Below are 22,238 nucleotides of genomic sequence, written 5' to 3'. Positions count from 1 at the left end.
AGGCAGGAGGGGGAGAGAACGGCACACCTGGTCTATCCCATTCCTTAGTAATAATTTCCGAAAACCTCTTAGGGACTGGAAAAACATCAGTGTAAACAGGCACTGCAAAGTATTTGTCCATTTTACACAACTTCTCTGGAACTACAATGGGGTCACAGTCATCCAGAGTCGCTAAAACCTCCCTGAGCAATAAGCGGAGGTGTTCGAGCTTAAATTTAAACGCTGTCATTTCAGAATCGTATTGAAGTAAGGACTTCCCTGAATCTGAAATGTCACCCTCAGATAGAAACTCCCTTACACCGGTTTCGGAGCATTGTGAGGGTAAATCGGACACAGCTAAGAGCGCCAGAAAGCTCTGTATTTGTTCTAGCCCCAGAGCTGTCTCGCTTTCCTTGTAATCCTGGCAGTTTGGACAATACCTCTGTGAGGGTAGAATTCAGAACTGCTGCCATGTCCTGTAAGGTAAAAGAATTAGACGCGCTAGATGTACTTGGTGTCACTTGAGCGGGAGTTATAGGTTCTGACACATGGGGAGAGCTAGATGGCATAACCTCCCTTTTATCAGTCTGAGAATCCTCTGGTGATAAATCTTTAAAAGCCATAATATGGTCTTTATAGTTTATAGATACTTCAGTACATTTGGTACACATTCTAAGAGGGGGTTCCACAATGGCTTCTAAACATATTGAACAAGGAGTTTCCTCTATGTCAGACATGTTTAACAGACTAGCAATGACACCAGCAAGCTTGGAAAACACTTTAATAAATGTGAAACAGCAATTAAACAAAAACGGTACTGTGCCTTTAAGAGAAAAAAACTAGCACTTAAACTGCAAAACAGTGTTAAAATGTAGTAAAGTCTTTGAAATTTTTACAATGTGTGTAAGGGACTAAAGCAACATTGCACCCACTTGCAAATGGATGATTAACCACTTAGCCCTCAAACCGGATTTAAAAAACGTCAACCACCGGTAAAAGACTATTAAGCACCTTGCCACAGCTCTGCTGTGGCTCCTACCTGCCCTCAAATATGATTAGGGAAGAAATAAGCCCTCTATAGTGGTCCTCAGATGCAAGAGGACTCCTCTAGGGAAGCTGGATGTCTCAGTCTGAAAGAAACTGCACATCTAAAGCGTGAAAATAGGCCCCTCCCACCATGTACTCGATGTCAGAGGGGCCTTAAGGAAATAATCCTAGGAGTATCTGACTAGCCATGTGGAAAAACTAGGCCCCAACAAAAGACTTATCACCCTCAGAAAAAAAAACTTCTTACTTATGTAACATGTAAACATTTTGTCACCCATAAACACCACACTAAGTAATATGAGAATAAAAATGAGTATTACCCTATTTAGTAAGCATGATCCCAGTCGTTGCAAAATCACTGCATCTAGCTTACCTCAAATATAAATGGCTCTGTCAGCATTTTCTAGAACGTATCATCTCTCTAGAAATAAATATACTGAACATACCTCAAAGCAGGTAATCTGCAGACTGTTCCCCCAACTGAAGCTTTCCCATACTCTTCAGTTATGCGTGAGAACAGAAATGGACCTTAGTTACAAACCGCTAAGATCATCATCCTCCGGGCAGAATTCTTCTTCTAATTTCTGCCTGGGAGTAAACAGTACAACGCCGGTACTGTTTAAAAATAAACTCTTGATTGAAGGTAAAACTACACTAAGTCACTACATATCTCTTTATACTTCCTATCTTGTCGAGAGTTGCAAAGAGAATAACTGGGGGTGGGGGTTAGGGGAGGAGCTATATAGACAGCTCTGCTGTGGGTGTCCTCTTTGCAACTTCCTGTTGGGAAGGAGAATATCCCACAAGTAATGGATGAACCCGTGGACTGGATACACCTTACAAGAGAAAAATGCTTTTAAAACATTTGGGGCCAGATTACAAATGGCACGCTATTTAGCACTTTTGTTTCCACACAGACACAGCCAGAAGTAAACTTTTAGCACGTCTGGATTAGCGCATGTATTACAAGTTGAAAGTAAAATGTTTGCGCATGAGTGCATATTATATTAAAATTTAATTAAATTATTTTTCATATTTTCAGCTATTCGAATGGAAAGGGCTTTAAAGAATAAATACATATATCTATATATGTGTTTATATGTGTATATGTATGTACAGTTGTGCTCATAAGTTTACATACCCTGGCAGAATTTATGATTTTTTGGCCATTTTTCAGAGAATATGAATGATAACACAAAAACTTTTCTTTCACTCATGGTTAGTGTTTGGCTTAAGCCATTTATTATAAATCAACTGTGTTTACTATTTATAAATCATAATGACAACAGGAACTACCCAAATGGCCCTGATCAAAAGTTTATATACCCTGGTGATTTTGGCCTGATAACATGCACACAAGTTGACACAAAAGGGTTTGAATGGCTATTAAAAGTAACCCTCCTCACCTGTGATCTGTTTTCTTGTAATTAGTGTGTGTGTATAAAAGGTCAATGAGTTTCTGAACTCCTGACAGACCCTTGCATCTTTCATCCAGTGCTGCACAGATAATTCTGGATTCTGAGTCATGGGGAAAGCAAAAGAATTGTCAAAGGATCTGCAGGAAAAGGTAGTTGAACTGTATAAAACAGAAAAGGGATATAAAAAGATATCCAAGGAATTGAGAATGCAAATCAGCAGTGTTTAAACTCTAATATAGAAGTGGAAAATGAGGGGTTCTGTTGAAACCAAACCACGGTCAGGTAGACCAACTAAAATTTCAGCTACAACTGCCAGGAAAATTGTTCAGGATGCAAAGACAAACCCACAAATAACTTCAGGTGAAATAAAGGACATGCGGTGTGGCTGTTTCAAGATGCACAATAAGGAGGCACTTAAAGAAAGATGGGCTGCATGGTTGAGTCGCCAGAAGAAAGCCATTACTACGCAAATGCCACAAAGTATCCCGCTTATAATACGCCAAACAGAACAGAGACAAGCCTCAAATCTTCTGGCACAAAGTCATTTGGAGTGATGAGACCAAAATTGAGCTTTTTGGCCACAACCGTAAACACTACATTTGGAGAGGAGTCAACTAGGCCTATGATGAAAGGTACACCATTCCTACTGTGAAACACGGAGGTGAATCACTGATGTTTTTGGGGATGTGTAAGCTACTAAGGCACAAGAAATTTGGTCAGAATAGGTCAGAATTGATGGCAAGATGAATGCAGTATGTTATTAAACAGAACGCCTCATTTTCCACTTCTTGATTAGAGTTTGAACACTGCTGATTTGCATTCTCAATTCCTTGGATATCTTTTTATATCCCTTTCCTGTTTTATACAGTTCAACTACCTTTTTCCCACAGATCCTTTGACAATTCTTTTTCTTTCCCCATGACTCAGAATCCAGAATCGTCAGTGCAGCACTGGATGAAAGATACAAGGGTCTGTCAGGAGTCCTGAAACTCATTGACCTTTTATACACACACACTAATTACAAGCAAACAGGTCACAGGTGAGGATGGTTACCTTTAATAGCCATTCAAACCCCTTTGTGTCAACGTGTGTGCATGTTATCAGGCCAAACACCAGGGTATGAAAACTTTTGAGTAAACACAGTTGATTGATAATAAATGGCTTCAGCCAAACACTAACCATGAGTGAAAGAAAAGTTTTTGTGTTATCATTCATATCTCTGAAAAATGGCCAAGAAATCATAAATTCTGCCAGGGTATGTAAACTTATGAGCACAACTGTATATACGTACATATATACACATATATATAAATGCACATGTATACACATATATATATATACATATATAAACACATTTAGACGTACATACATGTGTATATCCATTCTTTCCATTCAAACACCTTGTCATATACCATATTCCTTTGAACCCTTATAAATTATTCACATAAATATTACAATTAAAAAAGTTATATCAGATAGTGTATATAGAAAAATTAAACAGGACAGCCGGCACTTGCTTTGATTAAAAAGTCCAAATTTATTCAACAAAAATTAAAAGGAAATTCTGCAACATGCATCTAGCAGCAAACAGCAAAAAAGCAATTTTCTTAGTCTGACATGTTTCGGCCTATGGCCTTAATCATAGACATAATTAAAACAATATGTGCTGGTTAAAATAAATACATCATGCTGTGCATATATATATATATATATATATATATATATATATATATGTAACACTTTATTTTAATGCATTTGTGTTGTGCTTGGTGCAACTTTTGTTTAGCCCTAACCCTTTAATACGAGGTCTTCAGTCAAGCTAACCTGAGTATCACAAATTTAGTTTGCACTCATTCGGTCGCATTTACTTTCAGCTTGTAATATGAGGGCAAGTTAGCTTGGGCGCTATATTTCAATGTTAGCGCTCCACTTGTAATCTAGCCCTTTTTTGCATGCAGTTATTTTGCAATGTGGTGAATTATCTATAGAGCATAGATTTTTTTTAAAAATTACTTATGTCCCTTTAAAAATTAACTCTGCTGTGTACATTTCAATCTGCTCCTATTTGCAAGAAGAAAAAAAACAACTTTTACCTTTTGTTAAGTTACACAACTGTTTTTTATTATGAAGTATAATTCATTTTGCTTTTACAAAGTCAAGAACATACAGTTTTATTTATAAATTCCAGTTTTATCTATCATAAACCAAACAAAGGTCTGTCTGATCTGTACATGTCAAACACATACATATTTAAAAAACAAAAAGGCTGTATGATTTGGCACAACGTTAAATTCCTAAAAGCTGGCAGCCTTAGTACTGGCATAGTTTCAAACCATGGTAAACTTATAAACCCTAGAAAGGATGTTATTTTATGGTTTCAATCCTTTACTCAAAAGGAAAGCTTTTTGGTCAGGTTCACGGCCTAGAAATGTTTGCAGCAAATCCATGCCATCCATTGATCCTCCTGGTTTCAGTATAAGGTTTCTGTATTTCATGCCAACCTAGAAGGGAAATAATTCTATCAGTTTTAATGTCAAACATAGGTCTGCTAATATCACATATTAACAATCTTACGGCTAGATTACGAGTTTTGCATTATGAGTGAAAAAGCAGCGTTAAGGCTCTTTTTCACTACCGCTGGTATTACGAGTCTTGCAGGTTTAGGGGCACCGCACACTGTTTTGGCCGTAACGCAACGTAATTACCGCAGCTTTAAAAAAGTCCTTTTTCAATGGGACTTCCTTTGCGCCGGTATTACGTGTCTGCCTGGGAAGCCAAAAAGTTAGCGGCACACCCTATACCGCCAAGATCCATACTGTAAACTGAACGTCAGTAGTTTTGCGCTACAAAGCTGTAACATAAAACTCATAACTAAAGTGCTAAAAAGTACACTAACACCCATAAACTACCTATTAACCCCTAAACCGAGGCCCTCCCACATCGCAAAACCTAAAATAAAATTATTAACCCCTAATCTGCCGCTCCAGACTTCGCTGCCACTAGAATAAACATATGAACCCCTAAACCGCCGCACTCCTGCATCACAAACACTAGTTAAATATTATTAACCCCTAATCTGCCGCCCCTAACATAGCCGCCACCTACCTACATTTATTAACCCCTAATCTGCTGCCCCCAACATTGCCACCACTATACTAAATTTATTAACCCCCTAAACCTAAGTCTAACCCCTAACACCCCCCTAACTTAAATATAATTAAAATAAATCTAAATAAAAATTACTATCATTACCTAAATAATTCCTATTTAAAACGAAATACTTACCTGTAAAATTAACCCTAAGCTAGCTACAATATAACGTAGCTATCTTAGGTTTTATTTTTATTTCACAGGTAAGTTTGTATTTATTTTAACTAGGTAGAATAGTTACTAAATAGTTATTAACTATTTACTAACTACATAGCTAAAATAAATACAAATATACCTGTAAAATTAAACCTAACCTGTCTTACACTAACACCTAACCTTACACTACAATTATTGGGTTTTATTTTTAGATTAGGGGTTTGGGCACTTGAAAAAGAGCTAAATGCTCTTTTAAGGGCAATGGGGAGCTTAGGTTTTTTTAGTTAGGATTTTATTTGGGGGGTTGGTTTGTGGGTGATGAGTTTTACTGTTGGGGGGTTCTTTGTATTTTTTTTTTTACAGGTAAAAGAGCTGATTTCTTTGGGGCAATGCCCGCAAAAGGCCCTTTTAAAGGCTATTGGTAGTTTAGTCTACGTTTTTTATTTTTATTTTGGGGGGGCTTTTTTATTTTGATAGGGCTATTAGATTAGGTGTAATTAGTTTAAATATCTGATAATTCTTTTTTTATTTTGTGTAATTTAGTGGGTTTTTTTTTGTAATTTATGTAATTGATTTAATTGTAGTGTAAGATGAGGTGTTAGTGTAACTTGGGTTAGGTTTTATTTTACAGGTAAATTTGTATTTATTTTAGCTAGGTAGTTAGTAAATAGTTAATAACTATTTAGTAACTATTCTACCTAGTTAAAATAAATACAAACTTACCTGTGAAATAAAAATAAAACCTAAGATAGCTACAATGTAACTATTAGTTATATTGTAGCTAGCTTAGGGTTTATTTTACAGGTAAGTATTTAGTTTTAAATAGGAATTATTTAGGTAATGATAGTAGGTTTTATTTAGATTTATTTTAATTATATTTAAGTTAGGGGTGTTAGGGATAGGGTTAGACTTAGGTTTAGGGGTTAATAAATTTAGTATAGTGGCGGCATCGTTGGGGGCGGAAGATTAGGGGTTAATAATATTTAACTAGTGTTTGCGATGCGGGAGTATGGCGGTTTAGGGGTCAATATATTTATTATAGTGGTGACATTGGGCGTGGCAGATTAGGGGTTAATAAGTGTAGGTAGGTGCGGCAACATTGGGGACGGGAGATTAGGGGTTAATAAATATAATGTAGGTGTCAGTGATGTCGGGACGGCAGATTAGGGGTTAATAAGTGTAAGGTTAGGGGTGTTTAGACTCAGGGTTCATGTTAGGGTGTTAGGAGTAAACATAAATTTTGTTTCCCCATAGGAATCAATGGGGCTGCGTTACAGAGCTTTACGCTGCTTTTTTGCAGGTGTTAGGTTTTTTTTCAGCCTGATAATGCCGTTTTTTTTTAAAACCTGTAATAGCAGTGCTGTAGGGAAGTGAGCGGTGACAATAACTTGCAAGTTAGCATCTCACCCCTCATAACGCAAAACTCGTAATCTAGCCGTTATTTTGTAAAGTTGTAAAAACAAAATATTCTCATCACGCTTTTAAACTATGAAACCTGTTCAGAAATAAAAATTAGCATCAGAATTGTGGCTCATGATTCTTTATATTAAAGTGTTTGGATGTTAAAAATGTTTTAATTAAAATGCAATACAAAATGGCAGGGAAAGGGTTAATTGCACATGTTTTTTAATATCCAGTGCTCTATGAAGAGAACAGAGAAATTAGACTATAGGAGTGGGAAAACATCACCCCTCAAAATGTATAGCCCCCCTAAATCCTAATGTACAGGTATAGTTGGCCTATGCCAGAAAATGCCCCTACCCTTTGTTGATATGACTAGTCAAACGGAGACAGAATGACGCACTGAGGTTTGTTCTCCACATCATATCAATGGATCAGTAAAATCACCCTATAAAAGGAAAACTCAGCTGTGTGTGCAAATCTCATCCATTGTGAGCAGAAATATGAAGCAGTCTCAGAAATCCGAAGCAAGTTTTCATAAGTTATTGCTAAGTCCTGGATTTGTCACATTAAAAGCACTGAAATATTATCTATTTTTATACTAATCTACATTTAAATAATCATCCCCACTAATTCCACTGTAAAATTATAAAAACAGGAGAAGGGCAAGCTAATTAATTGTGTATTACATATAAAAACAGTGAACAAATACACTCACAAAGTGGTGCACCCCATTGATGCTACCCAAACAGTCTGTTTGTTAGTAGCTCCCAGCTATATGACAGTCACTATATAGATCAGGTTTACAGCATTCAGCCAAGAGACTCGTATTGCTGTTAAGTTGTTTTATGAATAGCATTTTAGTGTTTAGAACAACCTTGCTGATTATTATACAAATGTGCTTACACAAAATCATAACAAAAAAGTAATGCATAAGCAAATGTTACGTACCAAACATATTGAACAATGTTTACAAGGAAGTAACCTCTATATAATATTTAGGATTATTTGGTCTGGCAGCCTATGTATGGTGGAAATAAGCCTGGAGTTATACTGTGTCAAATAGCTAAGGCACTGCTAACAATCCTGCTTGCATAGCACCATTAGGGAGCACCTATATATCTGCTTATATTAAACGGACATGAAACACAAAGGACCAGATTTCAAGTGGAGCGCTAAATTATTGTGCCGCTGAAAACGGGCAAATTTGCCCGTTTGCGAACGTGCGATAATTAACCAGCCATCAAAATAGAGGGCACTATAGTTTTTTATTAAACAAGGCTAAATAAAAAATAACTGCACTAGGCAGTTTTGGGGGCTAAAGTTGGTGGGAGTGGGGTGTTAGAAAATAAACCGGCACTTAAAAGGGGGTTTACATTGCGGTCTAAGGGAACTGTGTGTTCCCTGTAAATATATATGTATATGCTTATATACACATATTAACACATAAATATATATGTATAAAGTCATATACATATAAATTTAAAAATATGCTGCCATCGCTACTTAACCCTTTGCTGCGCAAGGTTCTGATGCCGGCATCAGAACGAGGCTCCCATTGGAGCCTATGGAAGTACGCTCTCGTGAGCGCAATGCTCCCTAGCAATGCGAACACAAGCTCGCGTTCACATTGCGCTTTACTCTTAATACCAGCACACATTAGCATGTGCTGGTATTACTCATTGGAGCGCTAATATCGCTTGCACACAAACGATATTTAGCCCTCCACTCGTAATCTAGCCCTAAATATTTCTTTCTTTCTAATGACACAATGAGTCCACGGATCATCTAATTATTAATAGGATATATCACTCCTGCCCAGCAGGAGGCAGCAAAGAGCACCACAGCAAAGCTGTTAAATATCACCTCCCTTCCCTCCCACCCCAGTCATTCTCTTTGCCTACGTTAGAGCAAGGAAGTGGTAAAGTTAGATGTTAGTAATAGATTCTACAAGAAAGATTTTATTATTTTATAAAGTATTACATGATTGTGCTGCTTTGTTCTGGGGTGTAGTCGTAGTCCATATCAGTCTCTTCAGTAGAGCAGTGGTGGGTTTAGAGCAATGGGAACTTGTGGGACATAATTCTCACTGCGCCACCCATGTAATGTATGCTGCCCTATCTCTGAAAGCCTGAGTAAGATTACTCAGTCTTTATCTTTTTCTCCACAGGTCGATGTGAGGGAGAGGACCTCTCAAACCTAGTGAGCTGCCTTGCTGTCTGGCAGATTTAAGAGGTAAGTGCTGACTTATTTTTCTGGGTCTGGGAAATAAAGAAAAAGAACTCAGAAGAAGTTGTAGCAGTTTATTTACTTGGGACTAAATCCTCCTATGGATAAAAGGAGGGGACTTATGTAGGCAGCACTTTATGCAGGCACTGGGGCTGAGGAGGTATTCTAGGCTCAGTATTGAGGTGGTTTCACTGCTCCCGGCGGCTTAACTTTAGTATAAGATGCCGACCGGGAGATTCCTTTTTTTGAGACGCCCACGATGGACGGAGCTATGTGAGGCGGCAATTTGTGTTGCGTGGCACTTTTTCTGCACTTCCTGATTCGGGAAGAATAAGAGCATAATAAGCATATTCCTCTGAGTGTAAAGGCATGCGTTTTGGACCGGACAGCGGTTCGTTTTGATCTACAGCCGAGTTCCGGATCTTTTGCTGAGGGGATTGTAGCCGGTGTCTGCAGGGCAGGTAGGCACCTCAGCAAAGTTAAGCTGAGGTGTAGAGGTGATCTGCAGTATTTGTGTAGCTATTTAGTCCTCTCTGCATAGAGAAGTAAAAAAGTTACGTTTTAAAATTTAAAGAGACAGTAACATTTTTTTCCTGTTTTAATTTTTATTAAAATTTAAGCCTTTTATTTGATAATTTTATCCATTGTGAGTCAGAATGGACCAAGAGGCCCTGCAAAATGTCACTTGTTCCTTATGTTTTGATGCCAATGTGGAACCACCAACCCCTTTCTGTTCCTCATGTATTGAGAGAACTTTAAATTACAGGGATAAACTTTTTTTCTGAGCCAGGATTTTCTAAGGCGGATGCTGTTTAGGAGCTTAATGACAATGTTCAATTTATGCCGCAGCTTTCTCCTCAAACGTCCCAACTTTTACCGACCACACATGCAGTGCCCTGCGCTTCCTCTCTGACTCCTCCTGAGGTTACGTTGCAAGACATCGCTTCCCTCATGTCCTCTGCAGTTTCTGATGTGTTGTCTGCTTTTCCCATGCTGCAGGGAAAGCGCAAGAGGAAAAATAAACATTCAAAGAGTGAGGTTACTGACACAGTGGTTGCTATGTCGAATGCCCCCTCCCAGAAGACTGAGGAGGAGGATACTTCGGTAGCATCTGAGGGTGAAATCTCAGATTCTGACAATGTAATTCCTCCTGCTGATACTGAAGGTGTATCTTTCAGGTTTAAGCTAGAACACCTCCGTCTGTTACTCAAGGAGGTTTTAGCTACATTGAACGACAGCGACACCATGGTCGTAGTTAATCCTAAGAAATCCAGTAAGCTAAACAAATATTTTGATGTACCTTCCTTGGTGGAGGTTTTTCCTGTACCAGATCGAGCTACTGAGATCATTGCTAAGGAATGGGAGAGACCGGGTATCCCTTTTTCTCCATCCCCTATATTTAAAAATATGTTTCCCATAGAGGACTCTATCAAGGAGTCTTGGCAAACAGTACCCAAGGTGGAAGGGGGAATTTCCACTCTGGCCAAGAGGACTACTATCCCCATAAAGGATAGTTGTGCTGTTAAGGATCCTATGGACAAAAAATTGGAGGGGTTACTTAAGAAGGTATATGTACACCAGAATTTACAATGGCAACCTGCATTGTGCATTGCTACCGTCACTAGTGCGGCGGCATACTGGTTTGATGCGTTGTCTGATGCTATTAGGACAGACACCCCCTTGAAGAGATCCAGGATAGGATAAAGGCCCTTAAGTTGGCCAATTCCTTTATTATGGATGCTTCTCTACAGGTTATCAAACTAGGAGAAACATTTTTGGGTTTTGCTGTACTTGCCCACAGAGCTTTATGGTTAAAACCTTGGTCTGCGGATGTATCATCTAAACTTAAACTTTTAGTGATTCCTTACAAGGGAAAGACCTTGTTTGGACCGGGTTTGACGGAAATAATCTCTGATATTACGGGAGGAAAGGGTCATTTTCTCCCTCAGGATAATAGAAACAAACAAAAGGGACGTCAGAGTAATTTTTGTTCCTTTCGAAATTTCAAGGGAAATCCTTCCACTTCCTCTTCCAAGCAGGAGCAGTCCAAACCTTCCTGGAGACTCGATCAGTCTTGGAACAAGGGAAAACAATCCAAAAAACCTACTATGGAATCAAAATCAGCATGAAGGGCCTAACCCCCCATCCGGGACCGGATCTTGTAGGGGCCAGACTGTCCTTCTTCACTCAGGCTTGGGTTCGAGATGTTCAGGATCCCTGGGCAGTGGACATAGTGTCCCAGGGATACAAACTAGAGTTCAAGAATTTTGCTCCCAGAGGCAGGTTTCTGCTCTCAAGATTATCTGTATCCAATTTCCAAATCCAATACAGTTCCTTTTTTGACAGGATTTTATATACATTTCCACCCCTGATTGTTTTTTTCGCTATATCTATAACTTTCACAGTGAATCTGGATTCCTTGGTGAAATGGAAACAGTTTTAAAATTATCTCAGCAGAATGCCAAGCTTCGAGGTACGGGTCAAGGTCAAGGGACCCTCAGGCGGGTACTGATAGATGCTCTGGCGGTACCTTGGAATTTCAGTCTTGCATACCTATTTCCTCCGTTCGCTCTTCTTCCTCGGGTCATTGCTCGAATCAAGCAGGTGAGAGCGTCGGTGATCCTCATTGCACCGGCGTGACCTTGCAGGATCTGGTATGCAGATCTGGTGGATATGTCATCTCTTCCACCTTGGAGACTTCCGTTGAGGAAGGACCTTCTACTTCAAGCGCCCTTCCTTCATCCAAATCTAGTTTCTCTGAAGCTGACTGCTTGGAGATTGAACGCTTAATTTTATCCAAGCTGGGTTTTTCGGAGTCGGTTATTGAGACCATGATTCACCTGTGACTAGAAAGATTTACCACAAGATATGGCGGAAATTTCTATCTTGGTGTGAATCCAAAGGCTACTCTTGGAGTAGAGTTAGGATTCCTAGAATTCTGTCTTTTCTCCAAGAGGGTTTGGAGAAAGGATTATCGGCAAGTTCCCTAAAGGGACAAATATCTGCCTTGTCTATTTTGTTGCATAAACGTTTGGCGGACATACCAGACGTACAATTTGTTTTGTCAGGCCTTGGTCAGGATCAGGCATGTGTTCAAACCAGAACAAAAAAAGAGTATACATAGGATAGTTACTTCCCTTAGTTAGAACTGCTTGCCTTCCAAACAGTCTCTCTCAAAGCTGTACAAACGATGTATATTGGCAGATAGAGGCGCTGGTTCTAAGGGATCTCTAAATTTTTTCTCTATGTTTCACAATTTCCCCAGAAGAATTCTGTCTGTATCTGTGTTCAAAGAATATCACATTGGCATAGTATGTCTGAGCATCTTAATACATAAGTGCAGTATACTCACAGAATAATATCAGATAAACGGCTCCACAGGTGATTTCACAATCTTCCCAAAAAGGGGTTCTGTCTATATCTGTGTTCAAAGAATATAACATTGACATAGTATGTCTGTGCACCTTAATATATAAGTGCAGTATACTCACAGAATGATATCAGGCAAAACAGCTCTCCACAGGTGATATCACAAAAAAAAACAGCAGGTGATTTCACACAAAAACAACAGGAAAGGAAAAAGCTGGATTTTTTTTTATTTTAAATAAAAATGTTTATTTTTTATTTAAAAATAAAATAAAAGCCAGCTTCTTTCCTTTTCCTGATCGTTGTTTTTTTTGTGCTATCACCTGTGGAGCTGTTTGCCTGATATCATTCTGTGAGTATACTGAACTTATATATTTAGGTGCACAGACATACTATGTCAATGTGATATTCTTGAACACAGATACAGACAGAACCCTTTTTGGGAAGATTGTGAAATCACCTGTAGAGCCGTTTATCTGATATTATTCTGTGAGTATAAAGCACTTATGTATTAAGGTGCTCAGGACATACTATGCCAATGTGATAATTCTTTGAACACAGATACAGACAGATTCTTCTGGGAAATTGTGAAACTAGAGAAAAATCCTTTGGAGATCCCTTAGAACCAGCGCCTCTATCTGTGTTCAAACCAGTTACTCCTCCCTGAAGTCTTAATTTAGTTCTTAAGGTTCTTCAAGGGGCTCCGTTTGAGCCTATGCATTCTTTAGATATTAAGTTGTTATCTTGGAAAGTTTTGTTTCTTGTTGCTATTTCCTCTGCTCGGAGAGTTTCGGAGCTTTCGGCATTACAGTATGAGTCTCATTACCTTATTTTTCATTCGGATAAGGTAGTTTTACGTACTAAATTAGGGTTTCTCACTAAAGTAGTTTCTGACCGGAACATTAATCAGGAGATTGTTGTTCCTTCTTTGTGTCCTAATCCTTCTTCTCAGAAGGAAGGGCTTCTGCACAATTTGGACGTGGACGTGCACTAAAATTTCATTTACAGGCGACTAACGGATTTTTGTCAGTCTTCTGCCTTGTTTGTGGTTTTCTGTGGGAAACTTAAGGGACCAGAAAGCTTACGGCTACTTCTCTTTCTTTGTGGTTGAAGAGTATCATACGTTTTGCCTATGAAACTGCTGGACAGCAACCTCCAGAGAGAGTTACGGCTCATTCCGCGAGGGCTGTTGCTTCCTCATGCGGCATCTCAAAATTAAGCTTCTATGGAACAGATTTGCAAGGCTGCAACCTTGGTCCTCTCTTCACACTTTTTCAAAATTCTAATAAATTTGACAATTTTGCCTCAGCTGAGGCCGCTTTTGGGAGTATGGTTCTTCAATCCAGTGGGTGCCTTCCATTTGGGTTCCCTGTCTTGTCCCTCCCCTTATCATATGTGTACTCTAGTTTGGGTATTTATTACCCATTAGTAATTAGATGATCCGTGGACTCATCGTGTCATTAGAAAGAAAACAACATTTATGCTTACCTGATAAATTTCTTTCTTCTCTTGACACAATAAGTCCACAGCCCATCCTGTGCTTTAGGACAGGTTGTTAATATGTTATAAACTTCAGACACCTCTGCACCTTGTTGCTTCCTTTCTCTCCTTTACTTCGGTCGAATGACTGGGATGGGAGAGAAGGGAGGTGATATTTAACAGCTTTGCTGTGGTGCTCTGTGCTGCCTCCTGCTGGGCAGGAAGTGATATATCCCATTAGTAATTAGATGATCCGTGGACTCATCGTGTCAAGAAAGAAATACATTTATCAGGTAAGCATACATTTTGTTTTTATGATTCAGACATGCATGTAATTTTAAACAACTTTCCCACTTACTTCTATTATCAAATTTAATAATATCCTTTGTTGAAAATCAGGAAGGTGACCTCAGGAGTGTTGCACGTGGCAGTAGGCACTATATGGCAGCAGTTTTGCAAAGAATAGAGTGATAATAAAAGTAAATTGTAAACTTTTTTAAAATGGTATGCTCTTTCTGAATCAGGAAACAAAATGTTTGGTTTTCATGTCCATTTAATGGTTAATATACAACTGAAGTGCCCTTCTCCTGTGGTTGTGTTGTAGAGGGACCCTTTACTGTGACCAGTTGGTGGATAAAGGGGGAGCAACTTATGTTCTTTGGAAGTTTCTATTTAAGACTGCTATTTAAGGCATATATGATCTTTACAGACCATAAAATATTGATTCTATAAAAAGGTATTTAGTATTTGAGTAGGGAGTACTAGATTTTCCATTCATTACAGTCTGGAAGACTTTTCATGTGCACCACTTAACGTTTGGTAGTTCCTTTTCTTGCTTTTTAAAATGTCCTCTCAAATTTTATACCTTTTGAAATATTCAGACAAACATATATTTAGCTCCTTAAAATAAAATTCTAAGCATAAACCTAGTATACATCACAGACTGCCCCCCCCTCAAAGCTTTCTCATCATTCCAATCAAGCACATAGATTGTAAGCTTCCTGTGAAACAGGGCAACTGACTCCTTATGCATTAGTTGGTTAATTCATGTTTGCTATTGTTCTCACAATGTATTTATTAAACACTTACTTAGCACTGGAGACAATATAAGAGGAAAAAAAAGCAATAGACAATTTGATTTGTCTAAGATATATTTGTAATAAGGAGCTCTAGGATAAATCAGGATGTTGTGCAGTGGATTATACATTTTTTTTTGCTATATGAAAGCAGGGTCAGTTAAAATAACCTAATGACCCATACAGAAGCAGGAGATATCAGTTGGCAAATGATTCTCTTTATCTAATTAGTATACAGTATTTGCAAAAGTGTTAAAAAGATTCTGGCCTGTGATGCATAAATTACAAGGCCACAACAACAAATTTAATGATTTAAACAACATGTCATACCTCTGGATTCATTATTCCTTGTTGTTTGAAACAGCTAAAAAAACATATCCATGGAGAGCACCCTCACTCCACAAATAACCATAGTATTGACATCATCCTCCCAGCCATAAAGGCCAAAAGTAGCTGGCAGTGTTCGTACCTACAAAAACATAAAGAACAACTAACAATAAGCAAAGTTCCATGTAACTTTAAAGGGACAGTAAACATGTACTATTTTCGCTTATATATATTAGGTTGCAGGTACACTGAGGACACACAGAGTACAAAGAGAATAAGCACAAAGTAGGCACTGTCGTAGAACCCTGGTTAAACATACCCGGCTGCCAACTCCTTTTTTTATTCACTAAGGCCTAGATTTGGAGTTCGGCGGTAGCCGTCAAAACCAGCGTTAGAGGCTCCTAACGCTGGTTTTGGCCGCCCGCTGGTATTTGGAGTCAGTGATTAAAGGGTACTAACCGCTCCACTTTTCAGCAGCGACCTTTTCCATCACCGCAGATCCCCCTACGCCATTTGCGTAGCCTCTATTTTCAATGGGATCTTTCTAACGCCTGTATTTAGAGTCGTTTCTGAAGTGAGCGTTAGAGCTTCTAACGACAAAATTCCAGCCGCCTGAAAATAGCAGGAGTTAAGAGCTTTCTGGCTAACGCCGGTTTATAAAGCTCTTAACTACTGTACCCTAAAGTACACTAACACCCATAAACTACCTATGTACCCTAAACCGAGGTCCCCCCCACACGCCGCCACTCGATTAAAATTTTTTAACCCCTAATCTGCCGACCGCCACCTACGTTATACTTATGTACCCCTAATCCTGCTGCCCCCTAACCCCGCCGACCCCTGTATTACATTTATTAACCCCTAACATGCCCCCCACAACGTCGCCGCCAGCTACTTAAAATAATTAACCCTAATCTTCCGACCGCAAATCGCAGCCACCCTACGTTATCCCTATGTACCCCTAATCTGCTGCCCTAACATCGCCGACCCCTATATTATATTTATTAACCCCTAATCTGCCCCCCTCAACGTCGCCGACACCTGCCTACACTTATTAACCCTAATCTGCCGAGCGGACCTGAGCGCTACTATAATAAATGTATTAACCCCTAATCCGCCTCACTAACCCTATCATAATAGTATTAACCCCTAATCTGCCCTCCCTAACATCGCCGACACCTAACTTCAATTATTAACCCCTAATCTGCCGACCGGAGCTCACCGCTATTCTAATAAATGTATTAACCCCTAAAGCTAAGTCTAACCCTAAACACTAACACCCCCCTAAATTAAATTAATTTTTAATCTAACGAAATAAATTAACTCTTATTAAATAAATTATTCCTATTTAAAGCTAAATACTTACCTGTAAAATAAATCATAATATAGCTACAATATAAATTATAATTATATTATAGCTATTTTAGGATTTATTTTACAGGTAATTTTGTTATTATTTTAACCAGGTACAATAGCTATTAAATAGTTAAGAACTATTTAATAGTTACCTAGTTAAAATAATAACAAAATTACCTGTAAAATAAATCCTAACCTAAGTTATAATTAAACCTAACACTACCCTATCAATAAAATAATTAAATAAACTACCTACAATTACCTACAATTAACCTAACACTACACTATCAATAAATTAATTAAACACAATTCCTACAAATAAATACAATTAAATAAACTAGCTAAAGTACAAAAAATAAAAAAGAACTAAGTTACAGAAAATAAAAAAATATTTACAAACATAAGAAAAATATTACAACAATTTTAAACTAATTACACCTACTCTAAGCCCCCTAATAAAATAACAAAGCCCCCCCAAAATAAAAAATTCCCTACCCTATTCTAAATTAAAAAAAAAGTTACAAGCTCTTTTTACCTCTACCAGCCCTGAACAGGGCCCTTTGCGGGGCATGCCCCAAGAATTTCAGCTCTTTTGCCTGTAAAAAAAACATACAATACCCCCCCCCCCAACATTACAACCCACCACCCACATACCCCTAATCTAACCCAAACCCCCCTTAAATAAACCTAACACTAAGCCCTGAAGATCTTCCTACCTTGTCTTCACCATCCAGGTATCACCGATCCGTCCTGGCTCCAAGATCTTCATCAACCCAAGCAGGGGTTGGCGATCCATAATCCGGTCCAGAAGAGGCTCCAAAGTCTTCCTCCTATCCGGCAAGAAGAGGACATCCGGACCCGGCAAACATCTTCTCCAAGCGGCATCTTCGATCTTCTTCCATCCGGAGCGAAGCGGCAGATCCTGAAGACCTCCAGCGCGGAACATCCATCCGGACCGACGACTGAACGACGAATGACTGTTCCTTTAAGGGACGTCATCCAAGATGGCGTCCCTCGAATTCCGATTTGGCTGTCAGGATTCTATCAGCCAATCGGAATTAAGGTAGGAATTTTCTGATTGGCTGATGGAATCAGCCAATCAGAATCTAGTTCAATCCGATTGGCCGATCCATCAGCCAATCAGATTGAGCTCGGCATTCTATTGGCCTGATCGGAACAGCCAATAGAATGCGAGCTCAATCTGATTGGCTGATTGGATCAGCAATCGGATTGAACTTGATTCTGATTGGCTGATTCCATCAGCCAATCAGAAAATTCCCTACCTTTAATTCCGATTGGCTTGATAGAATCCTATCAGCCAATCGGAATTCGAGGGACGCCATCTTGGATGACGTCCCTTAAAGGAACAGTCATTCGTCGTTCAGTCGTCGGTCCGGATGGATGTTCCTCGCTGGAGGTCTTCAGGATCCTGCCGCTTCGCTCCGGATGGAAGAAGATCGAAGATGCCGCTTGGAGAAGATGTTTGCCGGTCCGGAATGTCCCTTCTTGCCGGATAGGAGGAAGACTTTGGAGCCTCTTCTGGACCGGATTATGGATCGCCAACCCCCGCTTGGGTTGGATGAAGATCTTGGAGCCAGGACGGATCGGTGATACCTGGATGGTGAAGACAAGGTAGGAAGATCTTCAGGGGCTTAGTGTTAGGTTTATTTAAGGGGGGTTTGGGTTAGATTAGGGGTATGTGGGTGGTGGGTTGTAATGTTGGGGGGGGGGGTATTGTATGTTTTTTTTTTACAGGCAAAAGAGCTGAAATTCTTGGGGCATGCCCCCGAAAAGGGCCCTGTTCAGGGCTGGTAAGGTAAAAGAGCTTGTAACTTTTTTATTTAGAATAGGGTAGGGAATTTTTATTTTGGGGGGCTTTGTTATTTTATTAGGGGGCTTAGAGTAGGTGTAATTAGTTTAAAATTGTTGTAATATTTTTCTTATGTTTGTAATATTTTTTTATTTTCTGTACAACTTAGTTCTTTTTTATTTTTTGTACTTTAGCTAGTTTATTTAATTGTATTTATTTGTAGGAATTGTGTTTAATTAATTTATTGATAGTGTAGTGTTAGGTTAATTGTAGGTAATTGTAGGTAGTTTATTTAATTATTTTATTGATAGGGTAGTGTTAGGTTTAATTATAACTTAGGTTAGGATTTATTTTACAGGTAAATTTGTTATATTTTAACTAGGTAACTGATTAAATAGTTTCTTAACTATTTAATAGCTATTTTACCTGGTTAAAATAATACAAAGTTGCCTGTAAAATAAATATTAATCTAAAATGGCTATAATATAATTATAATTTATATTGTAGCTATATTATGATTTATTTTACAGGTAAGTATTTAGCTTTAAATAGGAATAATTTATTTAATAAGAGTTAATTTATTTCGTTAGATAAAAATTATATTTAACTTAGGGGGGTGTTAGTGTTAGGGTTAGACTTAGCTTTAGGGGTTAATCCATTTATTAGAATAGCGGTGAGCTCCGATCGGAAGATTAGGGGTTAATAATTGAAGTTAGGTGTCGGCGATGTTAGGGAGGGCAGATTAGGGGTTAATACTATTTATGATAGGGTTAGTGAGGCGGATTAGGGGTTAATAACTTTATTATAGTAGCGCTCAGGTCCGCTCGGCAGATTAGGGGTTAATAAGTGTAGGCAGGTGTCGGCGACGTTGTGGGGGGCAGGTTAGGGGTTAATAAATATAATATAGGGGTCGGCGGTGTTAGGGGTAGCAGATTAGGGGTACATAGGGATAACGTAGGTGGCGGCGGTTTACGGAGCGGCAGATTAGGGGTTAAAAAAATATGCAGGTGTCAGCGATAGCGGGGGCGGCAGATTAGGGGTTAATAAGTGTAAGGGTAGGGGTGTTTAGACTCGGGGTACATGTTAGAGTGTTAGGTGCAGACGTAGGAAGTGTTTCCCCATAGCAAACAATGGGGCTGCGTTAGGAGCTGAACGCTGCTTTTTTGCAGGTGTTAGGTTTTTTTTCAGCTCAAACAGCCCCATTGTTTCCTATGGGGGAATCGTGCACGAGCACGTTTTTGAGGCCGGCCGCGTCCGTAAGCAACTCTGGTATCGAGAGTTGCTTTTGCGGTAAAAATGCTCTACGCTCCTTTTTTGGAGCCTAACGCAGCATTTGTTTGAACTCTCGATACCAGAGTTAATTTTATGGTGCGGCCAGAAAAAAGCCCGCGGAGCGTTAACAGCCCTTTTACCGCCGAACTCCAAATCTAGGCCTAAAACTTTAGAAACAGCCAATCGGAAGCTGTAGCCATAGAAATCAATTTAAGGATACTAAGTTGCCTCATCTTTGCTCTGTCTTCAGAAAGGTGCACAATCCATTAGACAGTAAGCAGACTGTTTACTTTCAATAGGGCAGGTGACACAGCATCTGATTGGCTGTACTTGTTTATACCATCTCTGAAGTTAAAAAAACATAATTTATGTAAGAACTTACTTGATAAATTAATTTCTTTCATAGTGGCAAGAGTCCATGAGCTAGTGACGTATGGGATATACATTCCTACAAGGAGGGGGCAAAGTTTCCCAAACCTCAAAAAGCATATAAATACACCTCCCACCTCACACATACCTTAATTTAACGTGTAACAAAGAAGTGAGGTGTGAAAAAGGAGTAAAAAGCATATTAAAAGAGAAACTGTAAAAAATAAAGTGCTTTATACAAAAAAACATAACCACAAAAAATAGGGTGGGTCTCATGGACTCTTTGCCACTATGAAAGAAATTAATTTATCAGGTAAGTTCTTACATAAATTATGTTTTCTTTTATGTAAGTGACAAGAGTCCATGACCTAGTGACATATGGAATATAATACCCAAGATGTGGAAATCCACGAGTCACAAGAGAAGGAGGGATAAAATAACAACAGCTAAATCCGCTGAGAAATTTAATCCAAAAAAATCATTCAGTTTTCTTAAAAATTTAAAAAAAACTCAAATCAAACGCACTAGAATCAAACTGAGACAATTGCCTGAAGAACCTTTCTACCAATGGTTGCTTCCGAAGAAGTAAACACATCAAAATGGTAAAATTTAGTCAAAGTATGCAAATAAGACCAAGTTGCTGCTTTGCAAATTTGATCAACTGAAGCTTCATTCTTGAAAGCACAAGAAGTGGCAACAGATCTAGTAGAATGAGCTGTAATTCTCTTAGGCGGAGACTGCCCCACCTCCAAATAGGCTTTGTGAATCAAAAGTTTCAACCAAGATGCCAGAGAAATGGCAGAGGCTTTCTGACCTTTCCTGGAACCAGAAAAAAATCACAAATAGACTAGAAGTCTTTCTGAAATCTTGAGTAGCCTCAACATAATATTTCAAAGCTCTTACCTCATCCAAACAATGTAAAGACCTTTCAAGAGTATTCTTAGGATTAGGACACAAGGAAGGAAAAACAATTTCCCTATTGTTGTTAGAATTCAAAACTTTAGGCAAAAATGTAAATAAAGTCTGCAAAACAGCTTTATCTTGATGGAAAATCAGATAAGGAGACTCACAAGAGAGAGCAGCCAATTCAGAAACTCTTCTAGCAGAAGAGATAGCCAAAAGAAATAACACTTTCCAAGAAAGTAATTTAAATATCCAGAGAATGTATAGGCTCAAAAGGATCTTCAAAAACCAAATCTTCAAAACCAAATTGAGACTCCGAGGAGGAGAAATAGATTTAATAACAGGTTTGATGCGAATCAAAGCCTGAACAAAACAGTAAATATCAGGAAGTTTAGCAATCTTTCTATGAAATAAGACAGAAAGAGCAGAAATTTGTCCTTTCAAAGTATTTGCAGACAAACCCTTATCCAAACCATCCTGAAGAAACTGTAAAATCCTAGGAATTCTGAAAGAATGCCAAGAATAATCATGAGTGAAACACCAAGAAATACAGGTTTTCCAAACCTGATGATACATTTTCCTTGAAGCAGACTTACGAGCCTGTATCATAGTGCTAATCACTGAGTCAGGAAACCTCTATGACAAAGCACTAAGCGTTCAATTTCCATGCCTTCAAATGTAGAGATTTGAGATCCTAATGGAAAAACGGCCCTTGAGACAGAAGGTCTAGACTTAAAGGAAGTGGCCAAGGCTGGCAACTGGACATCCGGACAAGATCCACATACCACAACCTGTGAGGCCATGCTGGTGCTATCAGAAACACATGAGATTGTTCCATTATGATCTTGGAGATTACCCTTGGAAGAAGAACCAGAGGCGGGAAAATATAAGCAGGTTGGC

General features: G+C 38.8%; 1 protein-coding gene across 1 annotated transcript in view; it reads right to left on the bottom strand.

Annotated features, from left to right (window-relative positions):
* Positions 1–3,961: 3,961 nt before the first annotated feature.
* NLN (neurolysin) overlaps positions 3,962–22,238 on the bottom strand; it is a 322,838-nt gene continuing 304,561 nt past the window's right edge. Inside the window, 3 exon segments of the mRNA XM_053701341.1 lie at positions 3,962–4,945; positions 15,632–15,691; positions 15,694–15,770. Of these exon segments, the coding sequence (XP_053557316.1) occupies positions 4,814–4,945; positions 15,632–15,691; positions 15,694–15,770 (269 nt within the window). The 3' untranslated portion in view covers positions 3,962–4,813.

The sequence above is a fragment of the Bombina bombina genome, chromosome 2, assembly GCF_027579735.1.
Source record: "Bombina bombina isolate aBomBom1 chromosome 2, aBomBom1.pri, whole genome shotgun sequence".
NCBI classification, from domain to species: Eukaryota; Metazoa; Chordata; class Amphibia; order Anura; family Bombinatoridae; genus Bombina; species Bombina bombina.
The sequence above is the reverse complement of the archived record's forward strand: the minus strand, read 5'-3'. Positions and strand labels throughout refer to the sequence as shown.